Raw genomic sequence first — 27,155 nt, forward strand, 5'->3', positions numbered from 1 at the left:
TACCCCGAACAAAGAAGACTTTGCTGGCGGACTGAGGTAGGAGGTACCTGGATCATACCTGAGGAGGGATGCCCAGCACAAGACTGGCAAGCACATGCAGGAAGACACCTGCAACCTTTGGAGAAGGAAGATGGTCTTTGCTGGGGTCAATTTTCTACGAAGAATGAAGCTGGGACAAGAGAATGTAAGGGACAAGAGACTGTGAGGTTCAAGGTGCAAATGCAAGACTAAACAAGCTTCTGTTGATTATATGGATAAGAAAACCATGACTTTGATGCTCCAAGAACAGTGAAGAGATGGTAGAGAGAAGAGAGAGGAGGTCAACATCCAGCTGAACTTCTCTGAGGTCCTTTCTGTCACATGGGGGAGGAAGGCTGGCTCTGGATGGAGCCCTGTTGACATACATGGGTTTGGTTTTGTGTAACACGGGACAGAGGAGGTCTACAGCTGGGACAACCTCGAGCTGCATGGAAGGGGACCCCATCTTTTATAGAGCAGGCTGGCTAGAGTTGGCCAGCAGGGAGGAGGGCATTAAATGAGCTTAAAAGGGGGGCAAGGGAATTGGGTAATGAATGAATACTCATTTAGAAAAAAAAATCAAGTTGTGGAGAAGAAAATTAATAAAGGCACCAAGAGACAAAAAAAAAAAAAAGCAAAATTCTTAATTGCCTTTATACAGTAATGCTGGCAGCCTGGATAATTAAACAAGAGAAATTGGAATTACTCACTTATGAGCATAAATTTGATCTCGTTGGTACCATTGAAGCGTGGTGACAAGATTCATCTGATTGGAATGTTAAATCAATAGTTATAAACCTATTTCAGAAGGATCGATCGAGTGAGGGCACAGGGGGACTGTCAGACATGGTATTATCCATTTCTGGGCCTCTGACAACTCTGAAACCAATGATTTTTGAATACTTACAGATCGATATTTTAACAGCATGGCACAGGAGGGGAACAGTTGCATTAGATCACTTAAATCACCCTGGAGAACTGAATGTTCAGTTCCCTAATCACTTATCCATAATATGTAGAGCAAAAAAATGATGTTACCACAGGAGACTTCATCCTGAGTGACATATGCTGCAAGTCTTAAGCTGCCAATATCAAAATGTCCTTGGAGTTAAAAAAAATTAAAGCTGATGACCTGGTAACTCAAAAAGCACTGCAGGGAGCACAGGGGAATTGTGTCAGATTCGTTTTCTTTATTGACTTGTGAAGATGAACTGATCCCTAGCAAAAAGTTAGTGGCTGAAGCAACAATGACAGGAAACTTGCTCTATTCAAAGAGGTTTAAGCCCACTCCAGGAAAAAATAATATAGCTGGTGCTTTAAAAGGGCAAACCCTGTAAGGCCAAATCAATTGGAAAAAGAAATATACACTAGAAATTGTGAGCAATGATTAAGAAAGTTTTAAAAGCTCTTCACCAAATAGCAAATCTTTTAAACAGATAAGAATTAAGGTTGTATGGATGACCAAAAGCAACCTTTTTTTGGTTCACCACAACTATCCCTGATGGACAGGTAGTGGCTCTAGAGGAAGAGACACGGATAATGCCAACCAGCAGGCTTTCTCCTAAGCAATTTTCACGTCTCCTTATTCTTCCACCGAGGATTTTGCAATGGCCAAATGGGTCATCTTGTGAGCCTCCTCAGTGGGCCAGCTTCCATTTCCCCCCCTCTTTTTCACCCAAATGAAGAAGCTGAGGTGAAGGGACATGACGTGTGGAAGCCCTCAGGGTCAACCCTCTGTTATTCTGCTAAACAGGGTCCAGATGGGTTCAAAAGAAGGAACAGTGTTGGTGCCAACAGTGACAACATGATTTACCCCAGGTCAAACTGGGCAGCTCTTGGAGACACAAGTTGTGACACTTGAAGGAAACAGCAGCCACTTAAGGCTGGCGGTAGAAAGAAATTTCCCCTTTAATACCTGCCACCTGCACCTTCTGCAGCATCAGCTGGCTCTAAGACCAGGTACTGAATCAAAAAGACCACAGGGAAAGCCAGATGCATCCATGCTCCATCCTCAAATGCCCTTGGGTGACGGGGCAGCTCACACAGGAGGGGACCAAATTACAAGCCATCCTTCCTCCCCCCGACACAAAAAACATTACCTGAGGACAAGTGCCATGTTAATAGGTACGTGGATGCTCCAGGAACAGCCGCCCAAGTCAGCAAAACACTGGTCTCCGCAGCCTCCTGCACTGTGAACTCAGTCACTTTGGGTAAATCCACTGTTGGAAAAAAAATAAACAAAGCTTAGGGTGGGTAGAAGCTACACCAAAAGCTTGATTGAGCTGAAAGGAAGCTGATGCATCCTTTGGGAGGCATAAATCCTGGCCCCACCGAAATCAAAGGCAAAAAGTCCAGATAGAAATGATGAGCACGAAGCACATCTCTGCTATACTTGTCCACAGCGCCATTTGCTGGTGAATCTCTCAGATGATATCTACCCCAGGGTGCAAAGATGCGTGAGCCAGGAAACACATTTTAGCCTGCAAACAGCTTTGGAGAGCTTCTGCCTCCTAAAATACCATGTTTCTGGTGAGAGGAAGGAGTCCCTACAGCACTTTAAGGGTTTTCCAGAAAGCTGAATCGGATCAGATCCTCAGCTGGTGGGATTTGGTGGAGTTTCAGCAAATAACTGTTGGCAGATCTTCAGCTTGGACTGCTGGCTGTTTCTTTAAACTGTGAAATTTGAGCTGTTGGGATGGGCAATGAAGGTTTTGCCTGCTCACTTGTGCCAGATGCTAGTGCTCCTGCAAACCACAGCGCTGGCTCCACACCCCTGACTTTCTCCACCATTTGATCTCCAAATCTGCCTATTCTGCAGCATCAATCAAGTCGCATGATGCCACAGTGTCATGAGTAATGTTTGCTTTTATCTATGTCATGGTTTAACCCCAGCTGGCAACTAAGCACCACACAGCTGCTCTATCACTCCCCCCCACCCAGTGGGATGGGGGAGAGAATCGGAAAAAAAGTAAAACTCATGGGTTGAGATAAGAACAGTTTAACAGGACAGAAAGGAAGAAACTAATAATGATAGTAATAATAAATAAAATAATAATAATAATAAAAAGATTAGAATATAGAAAACAAGTGATGCACAATGCAATTGCTCACCACTCACCGACTGACGCCCCGTTAGCTCCCGAGCAGTGATCTCTCCCTGCCCAACTCCCCCAGTTTATATACTGGGCATGACGTCACATGGTGTGGAATACCCCTTTGGCCAGTTTGGGTCAGCTGCCCTGGCTGTGTCCCCTCCCAACTTCTTGTGCCCCTCCAGCCTTCTCGCTGGCTGGGCTTGAGAAGCTGAAAAATCCTTGACTTAGGTTAAACACTACGTAGCAACAACTGAAAACATCAGTGTGTTATCAACATTCTTCTCATACTGAACCCAAAACATAGCACTATACCAGCTGCTAGAAAGAAAATTAACTCTATCCTAGCCGAAACCAGGACAATCTACTGGAAATGGTCAAGATACTGTAACTAAAGAGGTATTTCCAAGATAATGTGTCACAAAATAGCATCTCATGGTGATTATTGGCAGGGGAAGACAGGCAAAGTCCCAACATTTCTCAGTAATAAGAAAGGACCAATGCATCTTTTCTGGCATGCTGGCTGGTGGGACCTGAGAACTAATAAGTTGTCTACCAGGCAATATTGCTCTTTTTCCATCCTCACCTCCCATCACAGCCCCTAGGAAGGGACAGCCCCCAGCACTAATGTGGAGATGCTCTTGTCCCCGTCCAGCAGTCCTGTACTCACAGGTTTTGGCTGTGAGGAGCGTGGGGCTTCCCTCCCGGTCCCTGATCATTGCAGACACGCAGATGGTGTATGTGGTGCTCTCCTTCAGTCTGGGGATCGTGAAGGAGACTGTCTCTGCCGCAACCAGCTGGGAGGTTTCCAAGCCACCTAAGAGGAGACATTAAAAAAACCCCACTCTGTACATAGAAAGGGCAAGGTAATTGCTGTTAACAATCATTGTTACAGAAGGTTCCTCACACAGATCTTATGGGACCTGGCCAGGGAGGAGTGTTATGAGCTCATTTTGCATATGGGGAAACTGAGGCATGGGCAGGTGAGAGATCTGGTCACAAAGGCATCACATGGGCTGCTGGAAAGGAACCACTTCTTTGACTTCCCAGATCCCAACTATGGTTATATCCAATGGATATCTTTGTTAGAGACTAAAACCTGGCTCAGTTACAGGGCTTCAACCTGCCCCTGTAGACATTCCGGTCCCCATCTACCCCGATCGTCTGTGGGAAAAGGAATGACCTGAGCTGAACTCCTATTTCCTGGGGTTCCTTGTGCTCTGTCCTCATACCACACCTGACTAAGAGACCAGGTTGCATACCATTAAATGGCACCCAGGATATCTTATAGTGAGTTACGCCAGGAAGCCTCCTCCAAGACAGCTTCAAACTATTCACTCCAGTGTCAGTAATCCTCAGATCTTGGATGGTCTGGATGGGGTTGGAGTCTGCAAAAGATGCTGCAAAAATGAACCAGGATAAGATGTCTGAAGTAACAGCTCAAGTTACGCAGCACCAGGTTGCCTACCTATGCCAAACCTGTTTAACAAGCCAGAAGGATGTGTCCACTCCTAGCCATGGGAACAGCCATGGATTATTGCTACCAGCCATGAAGGCTGTTCATGTCACTCCACCATCAACATACAATGCACAAGACCATGAATCCAGCCTTTGCATCCCAACACAGAGGGTTGTTCTACCAGGACATACCTGTGCGGTGAGTCAGAGTCACCTCTGGCCCCTCAGTCTTGCTGAAGACAGCCCGAACGCTGACTTTATACAGAGTGTTGGGCAGCAAGTGGTCAATCCGGTAAGCCAACACTCTACTGCCCAGGTACTGAGTCTTGGCAACTTGTTTTTCTGTAAGAAAAGGGATACTTCAGAGCCTGTAGCTCACCAGTGAGGCTGGTGGCATCTCCTTCAAAGGAAACAGCCATTCCTTGCTGTACTATTGTTTTGGAGCTTTGGGGATTATCTTCATAAATAGAAGAGCATGACTACAAAGAGAGAAGGATCCATCACCCATGGGTGCAGGCTGAGGACCACGTTTCTCAATAGTGAGATCTCTTTCCTACCCCAGGCAGTAGATCAGGAGTTTGGAAAGGTGCTTCCCATGGCTGTGGCCACAGACATGAGTCTGTGCCAGGAATGAGCATGTCCACCCTGTCTCTGCTTACCTTTGCCTGCTCCCACAGGGCTCCAGGTGACTTTGAATTTGGTGGCAGCTGCTGTGGCACTCCAGGCCATAGACAGGCTTGTGCTGGTGTAGGACATCACCTTGAAATTGGAGACGTAGCCAAGAGGAGCTGCAAGGTGAGGACAGCTTTAGACAGTGCCCTGACTACTGTCCAACAGGGCTCCTCATTGGCAGTATAATGAGGCCAAAATTATATAAAAGGGTTAAAAGCAGTATCTTTGCTTATCCTCAGTGTCTCATCATCCTCACCTGGAGAGACGCCAGTTTGTACTGCTTGAGGACTGGGCTGTGCTTGTACACCCTACTTCCCTTAGCACCAAGGAGCATATTCTGCTCTAGATCCAGGTGGGAGCACCTCTGCAAGCCCAGGGCAGGCAGTACAGGGATCCAGGGAGTCATGAGATCCAGATCCCAGTGCCCCTACACTGCCTGCAGGGTGAAACATCCACCCAGAGCTCCCACAGGTGCTGAACATCAGTGTTGGCCTGTGCTCTTCTTCACAAGGGTCAGCCCAATATCTCCATACTGTTCCAGGGTTGCTAGTCACCTTCTGCCACTTTTAAACCTCTCCAAGGATACACCTGGTACTGTGCAAATCTTGCCTCTGTGTTCAGATCATCACACTCAGCATTGCTGCCTTCCCTCCCGCAAGATGCAGCAACCCAGAACTTTCACACAGAGGGACAAGCTCTGGCCATCAACTAGACCACCATCCTTCCCTATTTTACATGAAGAATTTGCATCTGCTGCCTCTTGTCTGGGCAACCTGATCTTCCAGCACAGCTCTTTGGAGTCTCCCCTTCTTTGAGGCAGGGGACAGCCCTTGTCACCAGGCAGAAAGGACCACATTAGGATGTTCCTCTCCCTATGGCTCCCTACAGCAGAATTTACCTAGGTCTTGTCTCTTTTCCAGCTGGCCTCTTTGACAATATTGAAGACGTTGGCCATTGGTCTGGATTTCGGGATGCCTGGAAGCTCAGTGAGCAGTTTGGGCAGTTCATATCTGAAGCTGTGCCCAAGCCTACAGCACACGAATAGATCCACTGCAGCATACATTGACTCCAGTTTGCACCTGAAGACTCCCAGGCAGAAAACCTAGAGCCTTTGGGATTCACGGTCTCACCCACCAGGCACAGCAGGTTGGTAGGGCAGAGGACCGCCACCACCATGGTGCCCCTGACATGAGAGGAAGATGATGGGAGTGGTGTGCAAGAGGTACAGTGTAAGGCCTTTGTAGGGATACACGAGGTTGAACCAGATACGCAAGGGCTGTGTGCTGTGGTAGCCGCTTGAACGTCCTGCCTGTACTCACATGTCCTGGCTGAGGTCGTGATCCCTGGTCCCTCCACCGAGCCAAAGAGCACATAGAGGGAAATCACGTACTCGGTGTCATGGGCCAGGTTGCGGAGCTGGTAGGCTGTGATCGACTTGTTGAGGGCCAGCTGGCGAGGTCGGTCTTTGCCAAAGAACTCTTTGGAAGACAGAAAATAAAATAGAAGAAGATAAACACTGAAGAATCTGGAAAGCAGCTCTGTTGCATACTCAAAGACACCATGTTTTCCCCCACAGTCCATCTCCGACCCAACTGAACCTCTGTTATAGGACACCCATGTGTGCACTGGGGCAAGAGAGAGTTTTTCTATGGTTATTTATTTGGGAATTCGAATGACTAAAGGATCCAAACCAGGTGAGAGGAACCGAAGGAACCAAACTAGCTCTCACATCCAGGGCTCACAGTAAGGTGGGCATGTGCTCTGTAGAGCATCTGCAGGGAGTTGCAAAGCCCCTGTGCTAGATGACCTGCACCCCCATCTTCCCTGAGGACCAGACACGGTGGTGTGTGTAGGATTCTTGCTCTATGTGTTGGGCTGGGGTCAGGCTGAATGTGGTTGCTCCAGGGACCCTGCTTGCTGGCATTGTGGGTCAGATCCAGGAATAATTTCTGGTTTTGGTTCATACCCTGGAGTTGTGGGAGAGGCTGCTCAGAGCAGTTAATGAGCTGGACCTGCCCCTACACCACCATCCCTGAGGTTCCCAGTGCCTTATCTCCTACAGAAGGACGTGGAGGTGATGCAGGCTGGAGGAGAGCAGGATCTTACCTGGTGTAGGACCCCAAGCCACTCGGTACCCGGTGGCCCCAGCAACCGAGTCCCAGGAGACCAGAGCGCTGTTGATGGATATCTCACTCACTTTCAGCATCTGGACGGTGCTCGATGCCACTGCAAGAGAGCAGAGTTGCCCGGTTGCATCAAGTTCCCAAAACCTTCTAAAACTGACTCCCCAAAACTGTAATGACCCAGACTGCTTTCTGCACCAGATGACAGGCGGGGGGGGACTGACTACAAATGACACCAGCACAGCCTGACCCCCATCCGTGTCTGCTTGGGCTGGCTCCCACCCCTGCCGCAGGGCACTCACCCGTCCTTGCTTTTCCACGCACCACCGGCCCCTCGACATCCCCGAAGATAGGGTTGATGGTGACGGTGTACTCTGTGCCAGGCTGCAGCCCCTGGATCATGTAGTAGCTGTAAGTGTTACTGAGGTTCACATCCTGGACGCTGCCCTCTGCAAAGGGAAATGGTGTCTGGCTCCCTCGGGTCAGACCAAGGAGGACCACCCTCCTTGGGTCTCCTTGCCTGGGAGGGCGGCGGGCAATCACGCAAACAACCACTTGAGAACCACACAGTGCGTCAGATTGAATGGCATTTCATCCTCCTGGCTTGCATGTGTGCTGGCAAGGTCCTCGAGCAGAAGACAGTAGGGGTAGGGCTTAGTGCAACCAAGCACAAACCTTGGTTGAGGGGCTAATGTATATGCAGGTAGAAATAAACCACAGCTGCTCAGGCATTCCTCAGTGATCACCAATAGATCAAGGCAACTCAGGGCTTTGCAGGCCAAAGAAAATAAATCAGATAACAACACACAAACGGCCACATATGTCTGCGAGCAGTCCCCTAAGAGGGTCCGCACTCTGCCCAGCCCTGGGTGACTTGGTGCTGGAATCATCTTGCCTTCCCTGCAGGACACTGGAGCCAACTGATGCCACAAAAGATATTTTCTCATTCCTGTATCCTTGTTGTGGACTAGAAACTGCTCAGCTAAACCTCTCGGCACGGCAGGAGAAGAGTTAAAACCTAATCCCTGGGGATTACAGCCCATTTCAGAGGGGCAGAGAGGTGCAGGCAGCAGCGGTACGTTGGGGTTTTGGGAGAGAAGCTGCCATTTGCAGTTTGGTCACTGGAGGGTGCCATGTCCCCGTCTTCTGCTCCACCAGCACCCTGAACCCCATCCCCCTTTTCCCACCCCACGCCACGGACTTTCCACATCAGCCCTTCGTTTATGTTTATCTGTTCTCCGCCTTAGAAGTCAGAGAAGAAAAAACAAACCCCTCCAGTGCTTGGGACAGCTGCACAGGGAAGGACAGAAGGTGTCTGGATCCCAATGCCACCGCATCCATACTGCATGGCCCCGGAATGGGATGGAGCGTGGGAAGAGGACCCCGCAGCGAGGGTGGGCTGCCCCTTGGGATTTCGCCACCCCTAGATTTGGGGTGAACTGGTACCAGGTGAAAGAGCTGCTGGGAAAGAGCAAATCCGGAGTGGAGGTGATGTGCCCTTGCCGCTTCATCTGAGGATGTCCCGCACTGGCCCCTCAAGAAGGGGTGTCCCCATTCCAAAGATGTGGCAGGCTGGGCACATGTGTGCTCCATTTCTAGCTGGGGTATTGAGCAAGGACTGGGTAAACAGCTGAGTTTTGGGGTGTGCCATGATTTTTTTCCGGAGAGACATTGATTAGAAAGCAATAAAAGCAGTTTTATATCTTCCCTGTAAAGATTTTTCTCTTCTGATGACCTCTGGAGCAGTTCTCCAACTAACCCCCCCACCTCCCCTGGTGGGAGATGTCTCCTTATTTCACAACCAGGGGAGCTGAGCCAGAGGAGAGTGTGCTATTTATTCAAAGCCTGTGATGAAGCCCAGGTGTCCTGACATCCCATCTCATCTTTGAACTGTAGAAACATCCATCTCCCAAGGCCAAATTACACCATCAAACCTGAATTTCTAACTTCTGCTCCCCCACACCAGCATGAAAATATGTTTGGATTCAGGGCAGGGGAGAGGCTCCAGCTGCAAATGCAGATCTGTCTTCAAACACCAAAATTTGTCTGAGAATGAGGATGCATTATGGGACGCTGGGAGATGAAGCCAGGTCTTGGCACTGCAGAGAGAAAAGCAACAAGCACAGGCACTTCCAGTCTGTAACGTGGTAGTGCCTGTCACCCCAAAAAGGGGGTAACCCCAGATGGTCTGGGGCTGTGGATACAGCTCTGCATGGAGTACTTCACCAGCTTCTCTCCAGCTATTAACCCTTTCCAGAGCTACTCAAGTCCAGTAAATCCAGCACTAAGACCAGGTTAACAAGGCTGGATACCCGTCAGCCTGCTTTATGCAGAGCCAGAGCAGATATTTTTGCATCCATGGCAGAGTTTACCATCACGGCCCACGGTATGGCTCTCTCTTGCAAGCTGCTGATTTATCCCCATGTACAGAAAACCACTACTGAGACAGACCCCCAAAAACCTGGTTCCCTCCAGCTTCTTGTTGCATGGCTGGACACAGAAGGTGTCGGTGCACCCAACATCTGGGGACCTCACAGCTCCTGTCTCTGCATCTCCCTGCTCACTGATGCATGCACCCCATTCCTGAGTCTCTACCTGCTGATGTCCAGGTCAGCCTGTACCCCGTTGCTCCCCGGACAGGGCTCCACCTTGCCTGGACCGTGTCGGTGGTTTCGTTCTGCAGCAAGATGCTTTTCACAGGCAGGAGCTTCACTGGAAGGGGGACAGGGAATAAAACTTTTAGAGCACCCACTTGCCAGGGAGGACTTTGCTGGCTGCCCTCCCTGCACCACTGTTCTTCCAGCCCGTCTGTCAGAAGGAGAGAGATTTCCAAGGGCTCCTGCCATGCCAGACAGGCTGAAGGCATCTCATAAAAGCAGGGGTGAAAACCACCAAATCTGTGACCATTGCTTTCCAGGACCAATGCCTCTAATGCACCAGCCTCGCTTGCCTTATGCAGTGTGGGTGCAAAACAGGAGGGCAAGCGAGGCTCTGGCAGATCTCCCACCCTTCCTCCCGAGCAGCATGATGGTGTTCGAGGGTGTCCACGTCCATGCGTGTCATGGGGGAAGAGCATGGCTCAAGGTTGGAGTTAGGAAGGACCTGTTGAACGCTGTCCCTTTGATGGCCATGTTGCTGCAGCACCCACCAACTGTGAGGTGCTCATCAACAGCAAAGAGTATGAACACAGCACCCAGGGCAAGAAGGGACCAGCCACAGAGTCAAACCTCTTACATGTTCTCCCCACAGCAGCCACAGGCTGGCTTGGCCCCTGGGGGTACACCGTGTAGATGCTGATGTTGTATTCTCTGTCCTCCTGCAAGTTATCCAGCACATGGGAAGAGACGTCACCCTGCAGAATCTGCTCGTAGGTCATTCCTGGTCTGTTGGCTGCAAAATCAAGGAGAAGAGTGATGGTGATGCCTTCCCACTGCCTGTCTACATCCCATGGTGGTGTCTTCACAACACGGTAAAGAGCATGCATAGCAGCTGGTTCAAGTGCATGGCTGAAGTCCCCCAACCCATGTGATATTGCTGAGAGTTATGTCTGTAGCTAAGGCTTGACACATCCATGCTGTCCCAACCCTCCAGATCACACAGAGGTGAGCGTGAAACATACTGAAAGCTTGAACTCACCCCACATCCACACCAAAGCAGGCACGTGAGTATGAAAAACATCCAAGGTAGGTCTGGACGTGACAGTGCAAATGAGTACAAGGCATCCACAGCATCATCCCCATCTTGCTCTTCAAAAGAAAGTCCTTCAAAGGACTCTCCTCCTCTGTCCTGGAGGAACCACACTGTCTGGAAGAGGCTAACCTGGCCTCCTTCCAGAGTAATGCCATTACTGTGGTGCATTGTTCCTTTGACAAAATGGCACCTTTCCTGTCCTTGGGTCACTGCTCCTTTTAAAGCAAATTCCAAGAACAATTAATAAAATCTGAACTCACCTCTGGGGATGTAGACCTTGTAGCCCTTCAGTTTGCCCAGTGGAGGTGTCCAAGCCACCTTCAAGCTAAAAAGTCCTTCTTCTACCACACGGAAATTAGTGACTGGAGGCACAGGTGCTTTGGGGTACAAAAATATTGCAGAAATTGATGTGACAGTGCTGTAATAAAGCGCCATGGCAAAGACCCTTGGAAAATCTTTTATCTTCAAGGACAAAGAGACACACAGGTGAGCAGCACCAGTTCTCCCTATTCTCTCAGCTGAATCCTCAAAATCAACCACCCCTACTCTACCAAACCCGTGTCTGGTTGAAAAGTGAGCTGAAACCCCCCAAAGCAGAGTGCTTGCGGGCTTCCTCTTTGAATGGCGTTGGGAACTGTGAAAAATCTAGCCACAAAGCATTTCCTCCTGAGCAGAGAAAACTCTGCAGTGGTTTCATGCAGACTGAGCAACGACACATGAATCAAACGCTACTTGCGCCTATGGATGCAACTCTTGCAAAGAGGAGCCCATTTTGATCCAGCCAGCCATGGCAGACAGATTTATAGCTTCTGCCTCTGGCTTCGTGTTGGGGATAATAAGAAAAGAGATCAAATGACTTTATTTCCACCTATAAAGACATTCCATCTTATTCCTGGCAAGTATATATGAATCAACCTCATTGAGGTGCTTTATTTATTCATCCTGTCCAAGATCTTCCCTCAAGAAGACAAACAATTTAAGATATTGCAGGGGGTGGGGAAGAAACAAAAGACAAGGAAGAAAGGAATAATTCGTTTCAAAAGCCCTTGGGCAAAGCAGACTTGGCGCTTCATGTAAGACAGGGAGGGAAGCAGAATTAGTGCACACCTTAAACTCTTGAAACCTCTTTAAAGAAGTGCAGAGACTTCTGGGACAAAACCTGCTCCATCCGTCACATCTGACCCAGTGTCTTGCACTCCAGCATGTGGCCAAGAGTGAATTTGCTCCTTTGTTTCCAAGAACCTTGCCATTACAGCCAGCCATGTGACAGCAAAGGAATTTGGCATGGCAGATCGCAATCCAGAGGAAGCCTAGATCATTGCATGGGACCAGAAATCACTACTTGGGGCATTTCCTAAAGGCCATGATCATACCATCTTGGTGTTCACCTTGAGTGAAATGAAGCCCGAAGTGCATGCATAGTGCCAACACAAACCTTTTGGACCACCCACTTCTGAAACAAGGTGTTTAGAATATACATCTCTCCATAAAACTCATGTCTGTGTTTCTCAACCCATGGCCTCCAAAAGCTTTCTCATCCCAGGTACATGAGTGTTACATTAACTGAATCCCAGCCTTGATTCGTTAAATCTTGCTGGTTATTAAATCAGATGATGTGATCTGTCCAGCAGGCTGCACCCTCTGCTTTCAAGTGGGTTAACCACAGCGGTTACTCTGCACCCACTCACAACCTTGCACCCCACACCATGGACATTTGCAGAGATGTTCCTCCTACCCATTTCTACCCATCTATCCCTCACTCCTCACATGTATGGTTTTGAGGTGGGTTTTTTCCTGTGCCCACACAGACGAGGAACACATGGGGATGACTGTAGGAGAGACACTCACTTGTTTTTCCCTTGACAGCTGCTGACTCCCCAAGGACATCTGCATAGACGGCCCTCACCGTGAAGACATACTTAGTGTTGGGTTTCAGATCAGTCACCAGCATGGTGCTCTTGTCACCATCCACCACAATCTGTCGCACAGAGGACAAAGGACATCGTTACACCTCTATGACAGTAGAAGACCCCCATGTTAGCAACAGGTTAGGAGCACAAGGCTTCACATCTGATGCAAAGTGACTTCCATGAGCAGGAGCCTCTTAAAACGCACTAACTCAGAACATTGCGTTCCTCAATCGATATCCAGGTTCACACTGGACCTAGCACTGACACAGGACAGTGCCAAGGGTGGGTTTCATGGGATAGACCAGAAAAAACTCCATGAAGACAAAAGCATGCATAAGGGTGAGGGTGGTCCCCAATCCCCTTGAAGAAAATGGAGGAAAAGCAACCATCTTTGACAAAGAAAGTTTCTTTTAAGCTCTTAGAGGGAGATTTCAATGTAACCTGAGGGCAAGAGAGGTGGAGATATAGCTTCTGTTTTCACTAGGTTCTTATGAGATTCTGAAGCAGCCAAGGATGATCATTCTTGTTAAATACAATCTTAATAATTAATACAATTAATAATCTTAACCTTAATAATTTATGCTTTCATAGCTTAGTTCTATTATTAGAAATCAAAGCTTTTAGGCATACATCTTCTATCCTTCAATCTTGCTCTCAAATTTTGTGCAGTGACCAAGCTGAACCGAAGCGAGCTGGCACACATGGCAGCATCCCTCACACAAGGACTTGGCAAATCCAAAACCAAAACACACGGAGATCTTACCAAGATGAACAATCTTGGCAGCAAGAGAAACACGGGATGCTGCTGGGGAAGCTGGATGTGTTTATTGGAGAGGATCACAGAGGTAAGGAGAGAAAGGAGTGCTTCCCATTGACCTGTTCCTATCAGTCCCAATGGAGTTTGTGCCAGTTCATGCCATATCCTTCTTCCACCCTACCTTCCCCACCATCACTCCCAGAAACTCCATCTCACCACAACAGCAATGACAAAATTAGCATGAGCAATCAACACACCTGCAAATCCAATGGTCTATCTATAGACCTTCAGTTCAAGCTTCAGGATTTTATGCCAATGCACTGGGCTGTGACCGGGATGGCTGAGGGACATGGTGCCATCTCCTAACCAGGCTGTGCCATCAGCAGCCTCAGCGGAGGATGAACCCCAAACACCGGGAGCTGCAAGTGGTACTCTGCAAAACGGGAACGCAACTCTACCTGCCGCTGGTCCTCCGAAATCAGCTGCCCTGAAGGCAGCAAGGGATGCAGATGGACACGGTACCCTGTCACCCTCCCTGTAGCTGGCATCCACGTGAGTCGCAGCGAGCTGTGGCTGTGCTCACTGACATACAAATCCCGGGGGCCGATGATCTTCTCAGCTGCAAAAAGAGAAAGGAAAAGCCTTTGGTTTGGACGTGATGGCACCAGTGCTGGATGTGTGCAGGCTGCTCATTGATGGAGTCAACATATTCAATGCAGAGAAAGCCTTGGGTATAGATGGCACTCAGACTGAAAGCGCGGGACCCACTGGGATCTGTTTCCAGGCCAGAGCCACACAAGCAGGTTTTGTTTTGGCAAATTGCTTGACAGCACAAGAAGGAAAACCAAAGCGGTTCTGGCTAAATTTTCCCTGTGAACACCTGCTTAATGCATAGGGCATCAGCTCCTTCCTGCCCTTCTTGCTGCCACCAGAGAATATTTGGCCAGAAAGCTTGAACTCTCCATGAAATATCACAGAAAGGCCTGAAGTGCTGCAGAACCACAGAGAAACCAAAAAAAAGACCCTCTAATGACTGGGATGAAGTTCCCCCAAGCTCTGGCCCAAACTTTTAACTCATCTCCTCATGAGTTTGTGTGCCAAGAGCAGTGCAGGAGTTCACTGCCCCCACCTCTGGATTTGCTGCATCAGTATCTGTTTATGGAGAGATCTAGATGTCTTTGGAAATCTCTTTGGCTGCTCTTAGCACCTTCTGCAAGGAATGAAGTTCCTCCTGAGACCCTGAGCTGTGCTGCTGGTGTTCACCATGAGAGGTCCATCATGAAAGCCCCCAAGGGGCAGAAACGCTGCCACAGCCCATTGCTGCTCCTTTTGTTTGAACCAGCAGCAAGACTTTGGGGATCCGGTGCCACCAGACAAACCATGGAGACACAGACACAAGCAAAATGCACAGGACCACTGCCCCCAAGCAACAGATGCTCCATGAGCTGGCTGCTCCTCTAGGGTCATCCAACCCCTAAAACTCCCTTGTGATGAACAGAGGGGATGTGGGAGGTCCACCTCCATGGTGTGGCTGGCACATCCAGGGACTGGGAAGGAGCTGGTTCGAGCAGGTGGAAAGCAGGATAAAGCGAGAGCCCTGACGCACCTTGCACAGTCTGTTTGACGGGTCGTGGTGGCTCTGAGGCAGTGAAACAGAGCCTTCGAGAGAGTTTGGGGGCCAAGTTGTGGAGCAAGTGGAAATCTTCAATGTAAAGCACATGCTCTGCAGCAGGCTCTGAAGCTATTTTGTTCAGTTCATTCTTGTCAGCGTCCTTAATCCCTAGAAGAAGGAAAGAAGAGGAAAGGAGGACATCAAACACCATCCCTGGGGCAGGCCACGTATTGGCAAAGGCTGTCGAGAGCAAGCGGGAGCAACGTGCTGGCCTTTGAGCTTTACATCAGCTTTGCAGTCATGCCGCCCATGATGAAGGATGAAACAAGGCATGGGGACTCGAGCTGGATGGGCACTGGTGAAGCAGATGAAGCAATCAAGAAAAAGAGGTCGAGGTTTTCTCCAGAGGCACGCTAGAGACTGACACAGGGGATTCGGCTGCTAATGGGCTGAGAGGTGGAAAGCTCTCTTGGGGTGGAGAGTGAAAACAAGTAGGGTAGGATCTGGCTTTATCCTTCCCATTGGATACAGAGACATTTCTGCCCTTCTGATGGATGAGCAGGCAACGGGACTTTGGGAGGCTGTGTGAAAATTGTAGGGTTTTCCTGTGGTTGAATTAAAAAAAGGGAGGTACGCCCCACACACACACCAAACCAACCCTCCGTAATTTTCACCTCACATTTGTCCAAATCAGCTTGGTTGCTCTCTATAACGAAACACCACCACCATCATCCCCTTCTTCTCCCGTGAAATGTTTGGTGAAGGGAAGGATCTGACTTGTAATAAATGGCTGTATTTAGCTCTTGGGGGCACAGAGGTGCTGAAACTTTTCCTTGCCCATGGAATTATTCTGATGGACATTTTTAACGTAGCTGAAGTCAGTCTCTGAACCCCATTAAGAGAAAGCTTCAAAAGTGAAAACATTTCATTTTTGAAAATGTCACATCAAAACATTTTGACTTTTATGGAACTATTTATTGAACTCCTCCTGAATTCACAAGTAGTTTTGACAGATGCAAAACCGCAGGTTTCCACTGAATAAATCAGCTATCGACAGCAACAAAAAATACCCAAGCACAGCACAGATGCGATTTTCCCGTACTTGCAGTAGTTGCTAGTAGCTAAGCCTGGGGATGGGTGCAGTTTTTAGAGGAGGGGGGTGTTGTGTGTCGGGAATATTCCCCAGCGCATAGACTGTGTCTTGGTGCACGCACAGTATTTAGCGGTAATGCTCCATGTAACTTAGCGTGTCCATACGTACCTACAGCAAACACCGTCACCCCCCCATCCTGCAGGACCCGGGCTTCGTCTTCAACTGAGTCACCGGATTTCCCATCCGTGATCAAAACAACTACCTACAAGAATTGGTGTAAAGAGCCAGAGAATGAAAGAGCACAACATGAGAGGTCACAGAGACAGTTGCAGGATTTTCACACTGACAAGTCAGACCTTGGATGAAGTCTCTCCAAAGGGATGGGCACTTGAAAATAAATCCTTCGATAACTCACACCTCTGGGGTAACTCACATGAAATCAGCTCTCGTGAGCATGAGCTGGGAAGGAAGCAGAGCATAAATGCTGCTGCTCATGTCAGCATCTTCTCTGCATGTCTCCTCCTGCCCAGCTGTGTCTCACCTCTGCTTGGGGCAGTAACTCTGAGTCCAGAAAGAGATTAATGCCAGCACAGAGAGAGGATTCACCCCTACAAGTCCACAAGAGCAGGTCTTAAAGGAGGACTCAGCTGCACCCTGGACAACACACTTGGCCACTGGCACTTGGATGGTATTATTGGGTGGTAAGAAACTCTCTCGGCCACAGCCTGGTTTAAATGACAGCCAACTCAGCAACTCCAGACCTTTCAAGCTTTTTGGGCAGTCCCATGTCAGATCACATAGCAGGACATATGGCTGGCGCATCGATGATATAATGAAGACAAACCCTGCTGCAATACCTTTAAGTAGGCAGTTGAGGTGGTTAAAAAATCCCACCCGTATCATCATGTTCTCCCCCCAGCTCCGTGACCCAAAACGGGTCTCATTGACCACGTTGATCACACCACACTGATAGCGTGGATCACACAGACTGCATTCGGCATGCAGGATCTCAGAGCAAAAGAGAAGGTGCAGCGCCGAGCTGCAAATGTGGGAGGCCCATGGGAGGTGAAAGCTGGCTGTGGAAGTTTGAGACTTAATGCATGGGGTGTATCTACTCCCCACGCAGCTGCCCCCTTCTTGATTTCAAGGCTATCTACCATCAGAACAGAGCAGTGTGAACTGTTCCATGCAGCCTGCAAAGCAAACTAGAATGCAGCTCCTTCTCTTTAGCATCCTCAGCACCCCTTAGAAATTATGAACAAAATAATTTAAAAAAAAAAAAAAAAGAGCTGAAGAAACCAATGACCCAGAACTGATGTCTGAAAGGTAAAGACACTGCAACATGTCTGCTTTTTGAGCAAGATGATAACTGTGCTGCCACTCTTTGTAACCAGGGTGGATCGGTGCAGACTATTAGCAACAGCTACGTGCACCGATGTCACAACTTGTCTCCTGGTCCTTATCATGCCCTGAGCCTGCTCAGTTAGCTTATGCAGCAAGTGCCCCAAATTTGGTACTCATCTGGAGGCATTTAAGACCAGAATGCTGGTCCCTCTGCAATCCATGGGGAAACATGAGCATTTTACAAAAGTCAGTCAGTCCTTTGAAAATCTGGAGGTGCCTGCTTCCTTCTATCACCAATAAAGTGACCTGAAGCTGAATGAGGTCCTAAATGCGGTACCTCGATTCCAAGCTAAAATTCAGATGGGATAAATAAAAAGCAAATGGCTCCTTCATGCCTTCAGGTGAAGAAGTTAGAGGTCTGATCCCTACTGAGGATGACACCAGGGGAGTCATCACAGAAGGTCACTTACCTTTGCTGCATCTTCTCGCAGCGTGTCCAGGCGAGACATGGCATGAGCCGCAAACGCCAGGGCTGACCCTGTTCTTAAGCTGCCGCCTTTGAGGGAGAGATCCTGAATTGCCACCAGCATTTCTTCGATGGTCACGTAATCCGTGAGCTCAATACTCATCCTGGGAATGAGAAATGGGGGACTATGGGTGAATAAGGAGCAAGAAAACATGGCTGTTACAGCAAGGGTGCACTGATAATAGTAAAGACCAGCAATAATGTTGACATTTAGCTGCTTGCACTAGGCTTGTATGTAGGCAAGAAGTCCTCTTCACAGTGGCCAAGGGAGTCCAGGGTATGAGCCCCAGAGCCCTGTTACCATAAAACACTGTCTAAAATTGGATGGCAGGGAATTTCTTGTGGCTGCATTAAATACCAGCCTCCCTGCCCTGAAAGAGTTCCCCATGGACGAGCACCTCTAGACTCTGGTGACAATGCTGGGGGTTGCTCTTGCTCTGCTCTTGTAATGGTTCAGCAGAGCAGCAAGAGGTCTTTAACCATGGGGACATGGTTGCCCATCTAGAGCCAGAGGGCTGTAGAAACCTGGGTGCTGGCGGTACAGGATGGATTGACCCACCTTGGTTTCTCCCCGTAGAGTGCCACAGCCAGCCGGATGCCTCCTTTGCCCATCACCACGTTCTCAAAGGAACGGGCCATGCTGCTGATGAAGTCCTTGACCAGCCGGGAGCTCTCCTTCCCTGCGCCCTGGGACTGCCCCACGAGGAACAAAATGTCAGCCACCTCCGCCGTCCTGCATGCTGAGGGAGAAGAGGAGCAGGAAGGCTCATTCCACACCATGCAACGAGCCAGCCAGGAGATAAACCCCTCCGAGCCATGTGAAGCCCCGAGATATTGCAGCTAAGGAATATGGCTTAGGCCCAACGAAGTGGGTAATCAACAGGCTGCTTTGTTCTCTTTAATTTCCTCCTAAATCTCCATCTTGCTGTTCTCACCCAGGGGAATTTTCTCATTTGAAGCACAAACACTGAGACCCAGCACCATCAAGTCATGCAGGTCTGTAGGACACGCTGGAAGCAAAGGGATGCCTGGGGGTTTCGCATGCCCAGAGGCAGACATTGACACCTGAGCCATGCACAACTCAAATCTGGGAATGTGGCAGCTCTGCCATCCCACCAACCATCCCGGGCTTCTTACATCAGGGTCTCCAGAGCCAATGTGAGACACCCATGCTTTGCCAGCCCTAAAACAACCAACTCTTCCAGTCTTGCATGGAGAGAGCTCAGGACGCTCTGTGCATTCAGCTCTGGAAGGCTCCCCTCTTCCCAAGCTGCCAGTGGCCCCAAGCGTGAAAAGTATCTTGTGCAAAGAATGAACAATTTGAGCTTTTTTTTTTGTCCAAGCCAGAGGTATCTGATGACAGCTGGCAGGGAAGGGACAGGTGTACAGGGAAATTTGTTTAACAAACATCAAGGCATATTTCCCTTTACAATGTTCAGTCTCAATTTAATTTAATTTTCTTTAGGTATCCAATAAATATATTTTATGGACAGAAATCTGATGACTTTTAGGGATGCTTAAATTAATGAAGGCTCCACAAGGAATGTTCAAAATGTATGTTTTCTTTGGTGTTTCTCTCCCTTGCAGATAGATGCTGATTTATTACTGTAGGGCTGCTAAAAAGTAGACTGTGCTGACTGCTGGAGGAAGGCTTTTTTTTATCTTGCTCACCAGGACTGGGCTCAACCTCTTCACATTTTTTTTTTCATTTTGTGTCTCTGGTGCTTTGGACTTTACCCAGCCACTGCCTTGACTTTCAGCTGCAGGTCTGGAGACCCAACTCACACCCAACCAGGCTGCATCATTTGTTCCAGTTTGCTGGGGAGATGTGCTAGGCGGGTTTCTCATGCTTCTGCTGCAAATGGAAAGCCTGTGTTAGTTCAACTTCTTCAATTTACCTGACTTTTTACCCCATTTCTATAAGCAGGATCCTCAAAGGGCTTGGAAAGATGCAGGTTTTGTGCTCTCCTTCATTGCTGTGTCCCTGATCAATCCCCTTTGGCCCCACAGCAGGACAGAGGATCATTTGCAGGCTGTGGATGGATGGCAGTCCAAGGGTCTTTGTTACCCAAGGCTTTTGGTTTCTTCATCTTTCTTTGTACCTCCTGACACTGAGCTCTTCGTGACTTAACAGTTTTTCCAGCAGAAAAATAATGACTGGCTCTTTTTAGTTTTACTCGTACCCAGCTGGGAATATAAAGCATTTTCCCTTGACAAAAATGGGAGACAATTATTTCAATTTTCCTTCCTAGAGCTCTCTGTTGAGATCTCCTTTCCTTTCTCAACCCTCCATAAGTGATTTTCAGCTGAGATGTCAGGGGTGTCTTGGAGGCATCTCGGCTGCTAACAGCAGATCATCATAAGCTCTTTTTCCAGCTGCTGCTTCTATTTTGGGATCTACGCCTTTTCCCTAGCTTGGGCCTCGATGTCCCCGTTCCCCCAGAAGGACTTGGAGGGAAGGCAATGCCAGTCCTTGGCTCCGACCTCAGCACTGGTGGAAATCATTCGACAGCTTCCCAGGGTAACCACAACCTGTATTACCACGAGAAAATCCCAACAAAGGTTCAACAAGATGGAGAGGACAATCCGCCAGCCCTCCCCAAATCACCCACCTCTTGGAGCTACTCAAGGCAGTGCAGACAGCTTTTCCTGGGAGACCTGCATTTTTGGCCCTGAGCCGGAAAATGTGCTGAAAATGCCATTGGTATCACAGGGACCTTTGCTACCTACCTCTCCACATCCCAAATCCCCAGAGAGCCTCCTCCGTCCGTGCCTGGCCCCTGGGAGTCTTGCTTACCCTGCACAATGCTCCTGCCTTCATTTGCATCCAGGGATAACGAGGAGAAAGACAACAAGAAAGAACTCCATGGGATTAAAAAGGGCAGGATGGTGTCCCTTTCTCTATAAAGGGGCAACCAGAGCCCATTCTGCGAGATGCTGAGCCAGGATCTCAGCACCTTTCCTGAGTGGCCCAACTTGGCAATGAAACCCAAGAGCGTTTGCTGCTCGGATCAGGTACCTGAAGCTGTCATTGGAAACATGTGATATTAAACATATTTGGATTGGTACCTTCTTGAGAAAATACCAACACAGACAGCTATATTAATCACAGGGGGATATGATTTTATTTGAAATTTTCCATGCACCTCCAAAATTACCACGTTTCATCAATCACAGGTTTGCCAGAGACATCTGTAAATGTTGATTTATTGCACTGTTCCCAGCTTTGAATTAAATAGCATTATAGTCAAGTATATTGGCTTAATTGACGGACAGGAACTTAATCAAGTTAATTTTGTAGCTGATGCCAAAGCCTCCATTAACTCCTTGTTGAATTTACTGGATTTAGTCCAAGTGAATTTACACCTTCAAAGCCTGGGGGCTTGTTGCTGCAGAACAATTTGAAGAGGGAGGACCCACTGCCTCATACCCAGCCCCATGGCCGTCCTGAGAGCTCTGGATCAGCTCTGTAGGATGCTCACAAGGAGCCTCCCCCTTCTGCAGGACCCAGAGACTAGAGACATGCCGTGGATCATGCTGTAACTCCATGAGGCTCTTCTCTGGGGTCCTTTTGTCTCCTGCCCTTCCTCCCCAGAAGCTCTTTGTGGGCTTGCACAGGCAACAGGGAGCCAGGGAGGAGGTGAGCCCCAGGGCCATCTTGACTTTCTAAACAGCAGCAGGAGGCTTCAAGGCTCCCTGGAGGTCTTTTCTCTCATATCCTCTGTGTGGTGGCTTGTACCAGGTCTTGGAGATCAGAAGAGGAATCAAGAGGGGACACGTTTTCCCTTTCTCCCTGCTTTCCTCTGGAGCAGCTGAGGTGGAACAGTATTAGAGGCAGGACACTGAGCAGAGCCCTGAATTCCCCCTAAAACCTAGTGCAGCAAGTCAGGTCCTGCCTGCCTGCCTTTTGGAGCCAGCTGAGCTGCTCTGTTAGCCAGATGATCCCAACCTAAAAGGTCCCTATGCAGAAGTTAACGGCATGAGCACTACAGCTCCACTGTGACACCATCTGTATATGTATCCATGACATTAGCAGAAACATCTGCTTGGAAAAGGTCTTTTTTTCCCTGATGTGTCTCAGTATCACCCCCAGCTGCTGCATTCATGGTAGCCCACTTGTCACATACCTTCATGAACGGCCACAGCTTTGCACTGCACTACAGCCACTGCCAGGGCAAGGATCTGGGCATACATTTTCCTTTTCCTTGGGAAGAAGGTCCTTCGTGGTTCCTGCAGTCAGCACACAGCCTGGAGAGTCATTCATCTGCAGGAGAAAAGAGGCTTTAACACATGCCGTCTGAGTATGATGCTCCCACCTGTCTACAGTGGCAAGGGAAGCTTTTCTCCAGCTACAAAGGCTCATCTTGGCTTAGGCAATTGGCACTAAAGTCTATAAACCTACTAATTCCTTCATCTCTTTGTGGGTATTGGCTACAGGGGAGAGCTCAGCTTTACTCCCCCAGCACCCTTCCCTAACAGCACCCTTCCCTAACAGCACCCTTCCCTAACAGCACCCTTCCCTAACAGCACCCTTCTGCAGGCAACAACAAGCTTAGGCAATTAAGCCTAAATGTGAATATTAGTGGTGTGATTAAAGAGGGAAGCACCTGCTGCCTCAATTACACAGGGAGGAAAGATCACTAGAAGATCACTGCACCCAAGTCTTTATTAGCCCGTTTTGTGACTAACCTTCAGGTTCCTAAATCCAGGATTAACTGCCTTGCATTTGCTGCCCTTGGAGGTCCAGCCCACCATCACAGAGCAGCTCGAAGGGGGCTGAAAGCTCGTTACTTCCTATGGATGGTTTAGTAACTTCCCCCAAATTGCTACAGAAGTCTTCCTCTGTGAAGCAGGGACTTCTCTCAAGGAAGCAACAACTGCAGCAGAAGTGGTGTTGCCAGAAGGGGTTTTATTCTTTTTAATGGGCAATAAAAAGTTCTTCTCCTGTTCTGAGTCTTACCTGCTTTTCTCAGGCTGAGCAGATTTCACAGGGAGACATGGACTACTTCCAGGGTGGAAGTTACAGATGTGGGGAAAAGATGAGCTTGATGACTTCATCCAGCCTAGCTCTTTTCCAGGGCTGGATTGTTCCTTCCAGTTAACAACATGCAACCTCAAAATTCACATTGCATTATAGGTTGGGTCCCTTTTGGAAAACAAGGCTGAGTTCCTGTGCTTCTAGAAAATCAAGTAATGGAGAAGTGCAGAGCTGAGACCCGAGAAACTAGGTTTTACCCCCAACTCTTTCACAAGAGTTGTGTTATGAACTTTGGCAAGATCACGCCATTGCCCCTCAGCTCCCAGCACCCTTCTTGCAATGCCAACGTGGCAGCATCCCCTTTTCCCTTCCCATTTAATCCTCAGCTCCGTAGGGCAGGATCTGTGCCGGACCACAGCAGACCCTTCATGGAACAGAAAGGCAGCAAAACCTTTGACTGGGTTTCTGAGCTCTGTGTTAATATTATTAAAACATATGTCCTAGAAATGTTCCTGCAGAGACCCTTATCTCAATGTTTTTTCAAAAAGTGCCTCCTTCCATCCTCTCTTCTCCTCTTCCCCCCATCATTCACACCTCTACACTTCCTCCTGCCCAAAACACAATCAAAGTGAAGGATAATTTAGCTTGTAAATACAACGCACTGTTCTGAGAATTTCCATATCTAAAATAACACCAGACACACAATACAATGTGTACTGAGACAGCTAATGTAGATCCTTCGAGAGCACAAGTCTGTCACAACACCTGGCACTGAAGCCTGTCCTAACGGTCTTACTGGTTTATATGGGGAAGGCTCCCCAGTTTCTGTGAACGGCACTGGGACCAGCTCACCCAATCCTGCCCCCAAAATACCAGCTGCCGCATTGAGACAGAATAAGAACCTCTGAAATGCTGATTTTCCTACGTGCCTCATGGATCCCTGGTGCTGTACCTGGGGCAAAGGAACCTGCATGTGTTAGCACGTCCATTGCCACGTGTCACCCCACGCGGTCCTGCCTGGCATTGAGGTCCTCTGGCACACACACCATCCCTGGAGAACACCAGTGCTCAGGGCCCTCGCTGCCTTTGGCAGTCACCCATCCATCCCATCTAATCAAGAGAAGATAGGCAGTAAATTAACAGGCTCCGAACTCATTGCCTTCAGAACAGGTTTGTAAGTAGCTGCTACCTTCAGACATGAGGCTTGATGTTGGACTCAAGCTAAATCATACCTCTTGCCTTTCCAAATGTGATTTTTTATCCTCTCTCACCTCATCCTCTCCATTCCTGCCCTAAATTAAGGATAAAATTTCCTTGCTGCTTGACCTCTTCAGACAGACTGAGCCCAAAATGCATGGGAAAAAAATAATTCAGGAAAACTTAAATGCTAACAGAAATCTCCATTCCTCTTTGTAATTCCAGGGAAACACCAGTTTATTCTTAAAGAGTCCCTCTAAGATGCATGTGTGATATGACAAGGCATGTGCCAACATCATCCCACAGCAGTCTACTCCAGAGCATTAGCTTCCTTGCACCGCTGGCCAGAGCGCTGACCCATGGGGCAGGGGACAGTGATACCTTGAGAGGATACGGATCCGGAAAGGGACAACGGACAGAAAAACCCCCACTTCTGAATCTTCAGCATTTGTTGCCCAAATTCACATATATGCAGAAAAAAAAAAAAAAAGCCTAAGCAACAAAAGAATAAGTCTGAGCTTCTGTAGTCACTTTGGGCAGCTAAGCCAAAGCACGTTTTTGCAGATAAAAATTTAACATGTGATTCTTCTGGGTTTTTTCCCAGCTCTGATATTGTTTAATGCTTCAGCACAGAATGAATACAGTAAAGAATGCATATTAACATAGCAATAGGAAAATAGTCATATAAGGAATAAATCCTAGAAGACTCTGCAGAGGCAAAGAAAAAGCACAGTGAGCCCCAGGCCCTCAGTGAGTAAATGTTAACATTCGCAAAACGCAAAGACCCTGCGGGTGTAGAAAGGCTCCAGCTCAGAACAGTCACACCTTGAATTCACATTGCAAAGGTGAGGAAAAGGATTCAAAAGGGTTTCATAATCTGGATGCCACAAACTAAACACATTTCCTGGCAGACATGAATTCATATATGCACACGTGCATGCATGTTGAACTTGTACGTGTTCAGTTTTTGAACATATTGAATATTTCTGATTTTTATTACATACATTTTTAAATTTTTAGTTAAAACTGTGTTCTGCCTTCTAGCAGTGAGCTGCAAATGCTCACTCGGGGTGAAACCCCACCCGGCTCCTGCTGCTGGGTTGCCAGCGATGGTCCTTGATGGATGACTGCAGCACATCCAGATTACAAATGATCCCAAATTCAAGGGCACCATTCTCTGACTTTGAAAGGAAAATGAGTTGTTTTCTCCCTTGTTTTTCCCCTCTCTGATTCCTTCAAAAATCACACTGCATTTAAGGATTCACCTGGGTATGAAATACCAGCCCTAGGTGAGAAAAGTCAGTGTGGGACACGTATATCAGGGTGAAGAGCTGCTCTGCAGCTTCCAGACACTCGTGCCAACACCTCCCTCCATCCACAGCCCACCTGCAGGCCAAGATCACACCTGGGCTTGCTCCTTCCATGTGTTCCATCTTTCAGGATATGATATTTTGGGTAACGAGGCTGATGGAGGACTGCCATTTGCTCTACCATCGTTGTCCAGCTTAGGGCAGTTCAGCTGACTTAGAGCCACCAGCTCACTTTCAGGTGCCATCACGATGCTCTTTATATACATTACATATTAGCAAACTTCAATCCAGCAAGTCTTAGCTGATCTTTGCAGACACTGGCTCCCATCAGCCCCTGTCAAAGACCTCCTAAACCGCTACAGAGATCTTTAGAGAAGCCTGGTAGGGGCAGGAAAATGACCCCATAAACTTCAGGGTTTTGCAAGGAATCCCAGCAATTTCCTTGATCTTTTACTGCCCCCGGTAAATAATTTATAGGGGCAACTTCTCCAGGTTTTACAGTTCCTTGAACAAATTGCCTCCAAACCCCATAAAGCTGATGGACCAGGTTCTCCCTTTACCTCACCTGGATCAGATGACAAAGCTATGTGAAGCTTGGTAAGATGCAAGAGGGTAAGAGAGGAAAAAAAGCAGGTCTTACATATTTGCAGTCATGCCAGAGGCTGGGCTGTTCCCCTCCATTTATTCTTCCTGTGTATATGTTTGCAATAAACTCTTCTTCCTCTTTTTTTCCCAACAAATTTTGGGATAAATAAATAACGCCTGTCAGCAAGGTCTGTCTAAAAGGGATGAGACCCAGTGGATTTGCAGTCTCATCTGGCTGGTGCCTGCATCCCATCTGCCTGTGGCTCCAGCTGGATCTCACGCATCCCTTGCCCCAGGATCAGCCGTGCCAGATGCTGCTAACTCCATCCACCAAATATCTATCCCTGTTGCACATAGACACAAAAACTACATTACAGAGCTGTGTCTGGGCACGCATACATAGCTTTCCCAGGGGATCCGTGCGGATCCACGTCCCAACACCCACCACTGTGCCATAGCACATGTCACACAAGCAGACAGACCCTCTGCCTCATGACCTAGAGAAATCTTGACAGTTGGAGCCAAACCTGACAGAGGGAAGCAGGTCTCAAATGTTTTCGTACAAGTCTCCTGAAAACAGCCAGCTGGACAGAGGAAGGATATGCTATTTGCAGCTCCCTCTGAAAGACTGCAGGCTGAGCATAACCTTATATTAGCCGGCAGAGAACACAGAGGGGCACCTCCTTACCAGCATTAACAGGTCACCGAGATCCCAGCACATCTACATATAATTTTGCACGATATTTGGATGGGGAAAAACAAGGCACAAACCGCACCGACTAAAGCGAAG

General features: G+C 48.4%; 1 protein-coding gene across 1 annotated transcript in view; it reads right to left on the reverse strand.

Annotated features, from left to right (window-relative positions):
- Positions 1-27,155, reverse strand: part of LOC104321903 (collagen alpha-1(VII) chain-like) — a 132,774-nt gene that overhangs the window by 81,266 nt on the left and 24,353 nt on the right. The window contains exons 2-19 of the mRNA XM_069801526.1: positions 22,423-22,559; positions 18,855-19,035; positions 18,236-18,399; positions 16,594-16,683; positions 15,327-15,500; positions 14,179-14,339; positions 12,902-13,031; positions 11,314-11,430; positions 10,598-10,753; positions 9,959-10,075; positions 7,666-7,812; positions 7,347-7,466; positions 6,560-6,718; positions 5,228-5,356; positions 4,761-4,910; positions 4,373-4,510; positions 3,781-3,927; positions 2,118-2,237 (exon numbers count right to left, since the gene is read on the reverse strand). Coding sequence (XP_069657627.1) covers positions 2,118-2,237; positions 3,781-3,927; positions 4,373-4,510; positions 4,761-4,910; positions 5,228-5,356; positions 6,560-6,718; positions 7,347-7,466; positions 7,666-7,812; positions 9,959-10,075; positions 10,598-10,753; positions 11,314-11,430; positions 12,902-13,031; positions 14,179-14,339; positions 15,327-15,500; positions 16,594-16,683; positions 18,236-18,399; positions 18,855-19,035; positions 22,423-22,489 — 2,467 coding nt within the window. The 5' untranslated portion in view covers positions 22,490-22,559. The remainder of the gene's footprint in view (positions 1-2,117; positions 2,238-3,780; positions 3,928-4,372; positions 4,511-4,760; positions 4,911-5,227; positions 5,357-6,559; positions 6,719-7,346; positions 7,467-7,665; positions 7,813-9,958; positions 10,076-10,597; positions 10,754-11,313; positions 11,431-12,901; positions 13,032-14,178; positions 14,340-15,326; positions 15,501-16,593; positions 16,684-18,235; positions 18,400-18,854; positions 19,036-22,422; positions 22,560-27,155) is intronic.

This window comes from Haliaeetus albicilla, chromosome 14, assembly GCF_947461875.1.
Source record: "Haliaeetus albicilla chromosome 14, bHalAlb1.1, whole genome shotgun sequence".
NCBI lineage: Eukaryota > Metazoa > Chordata > Aves > Accipitriformes > Accipitridae > Haliaeetus > Haliaeetus albicilla.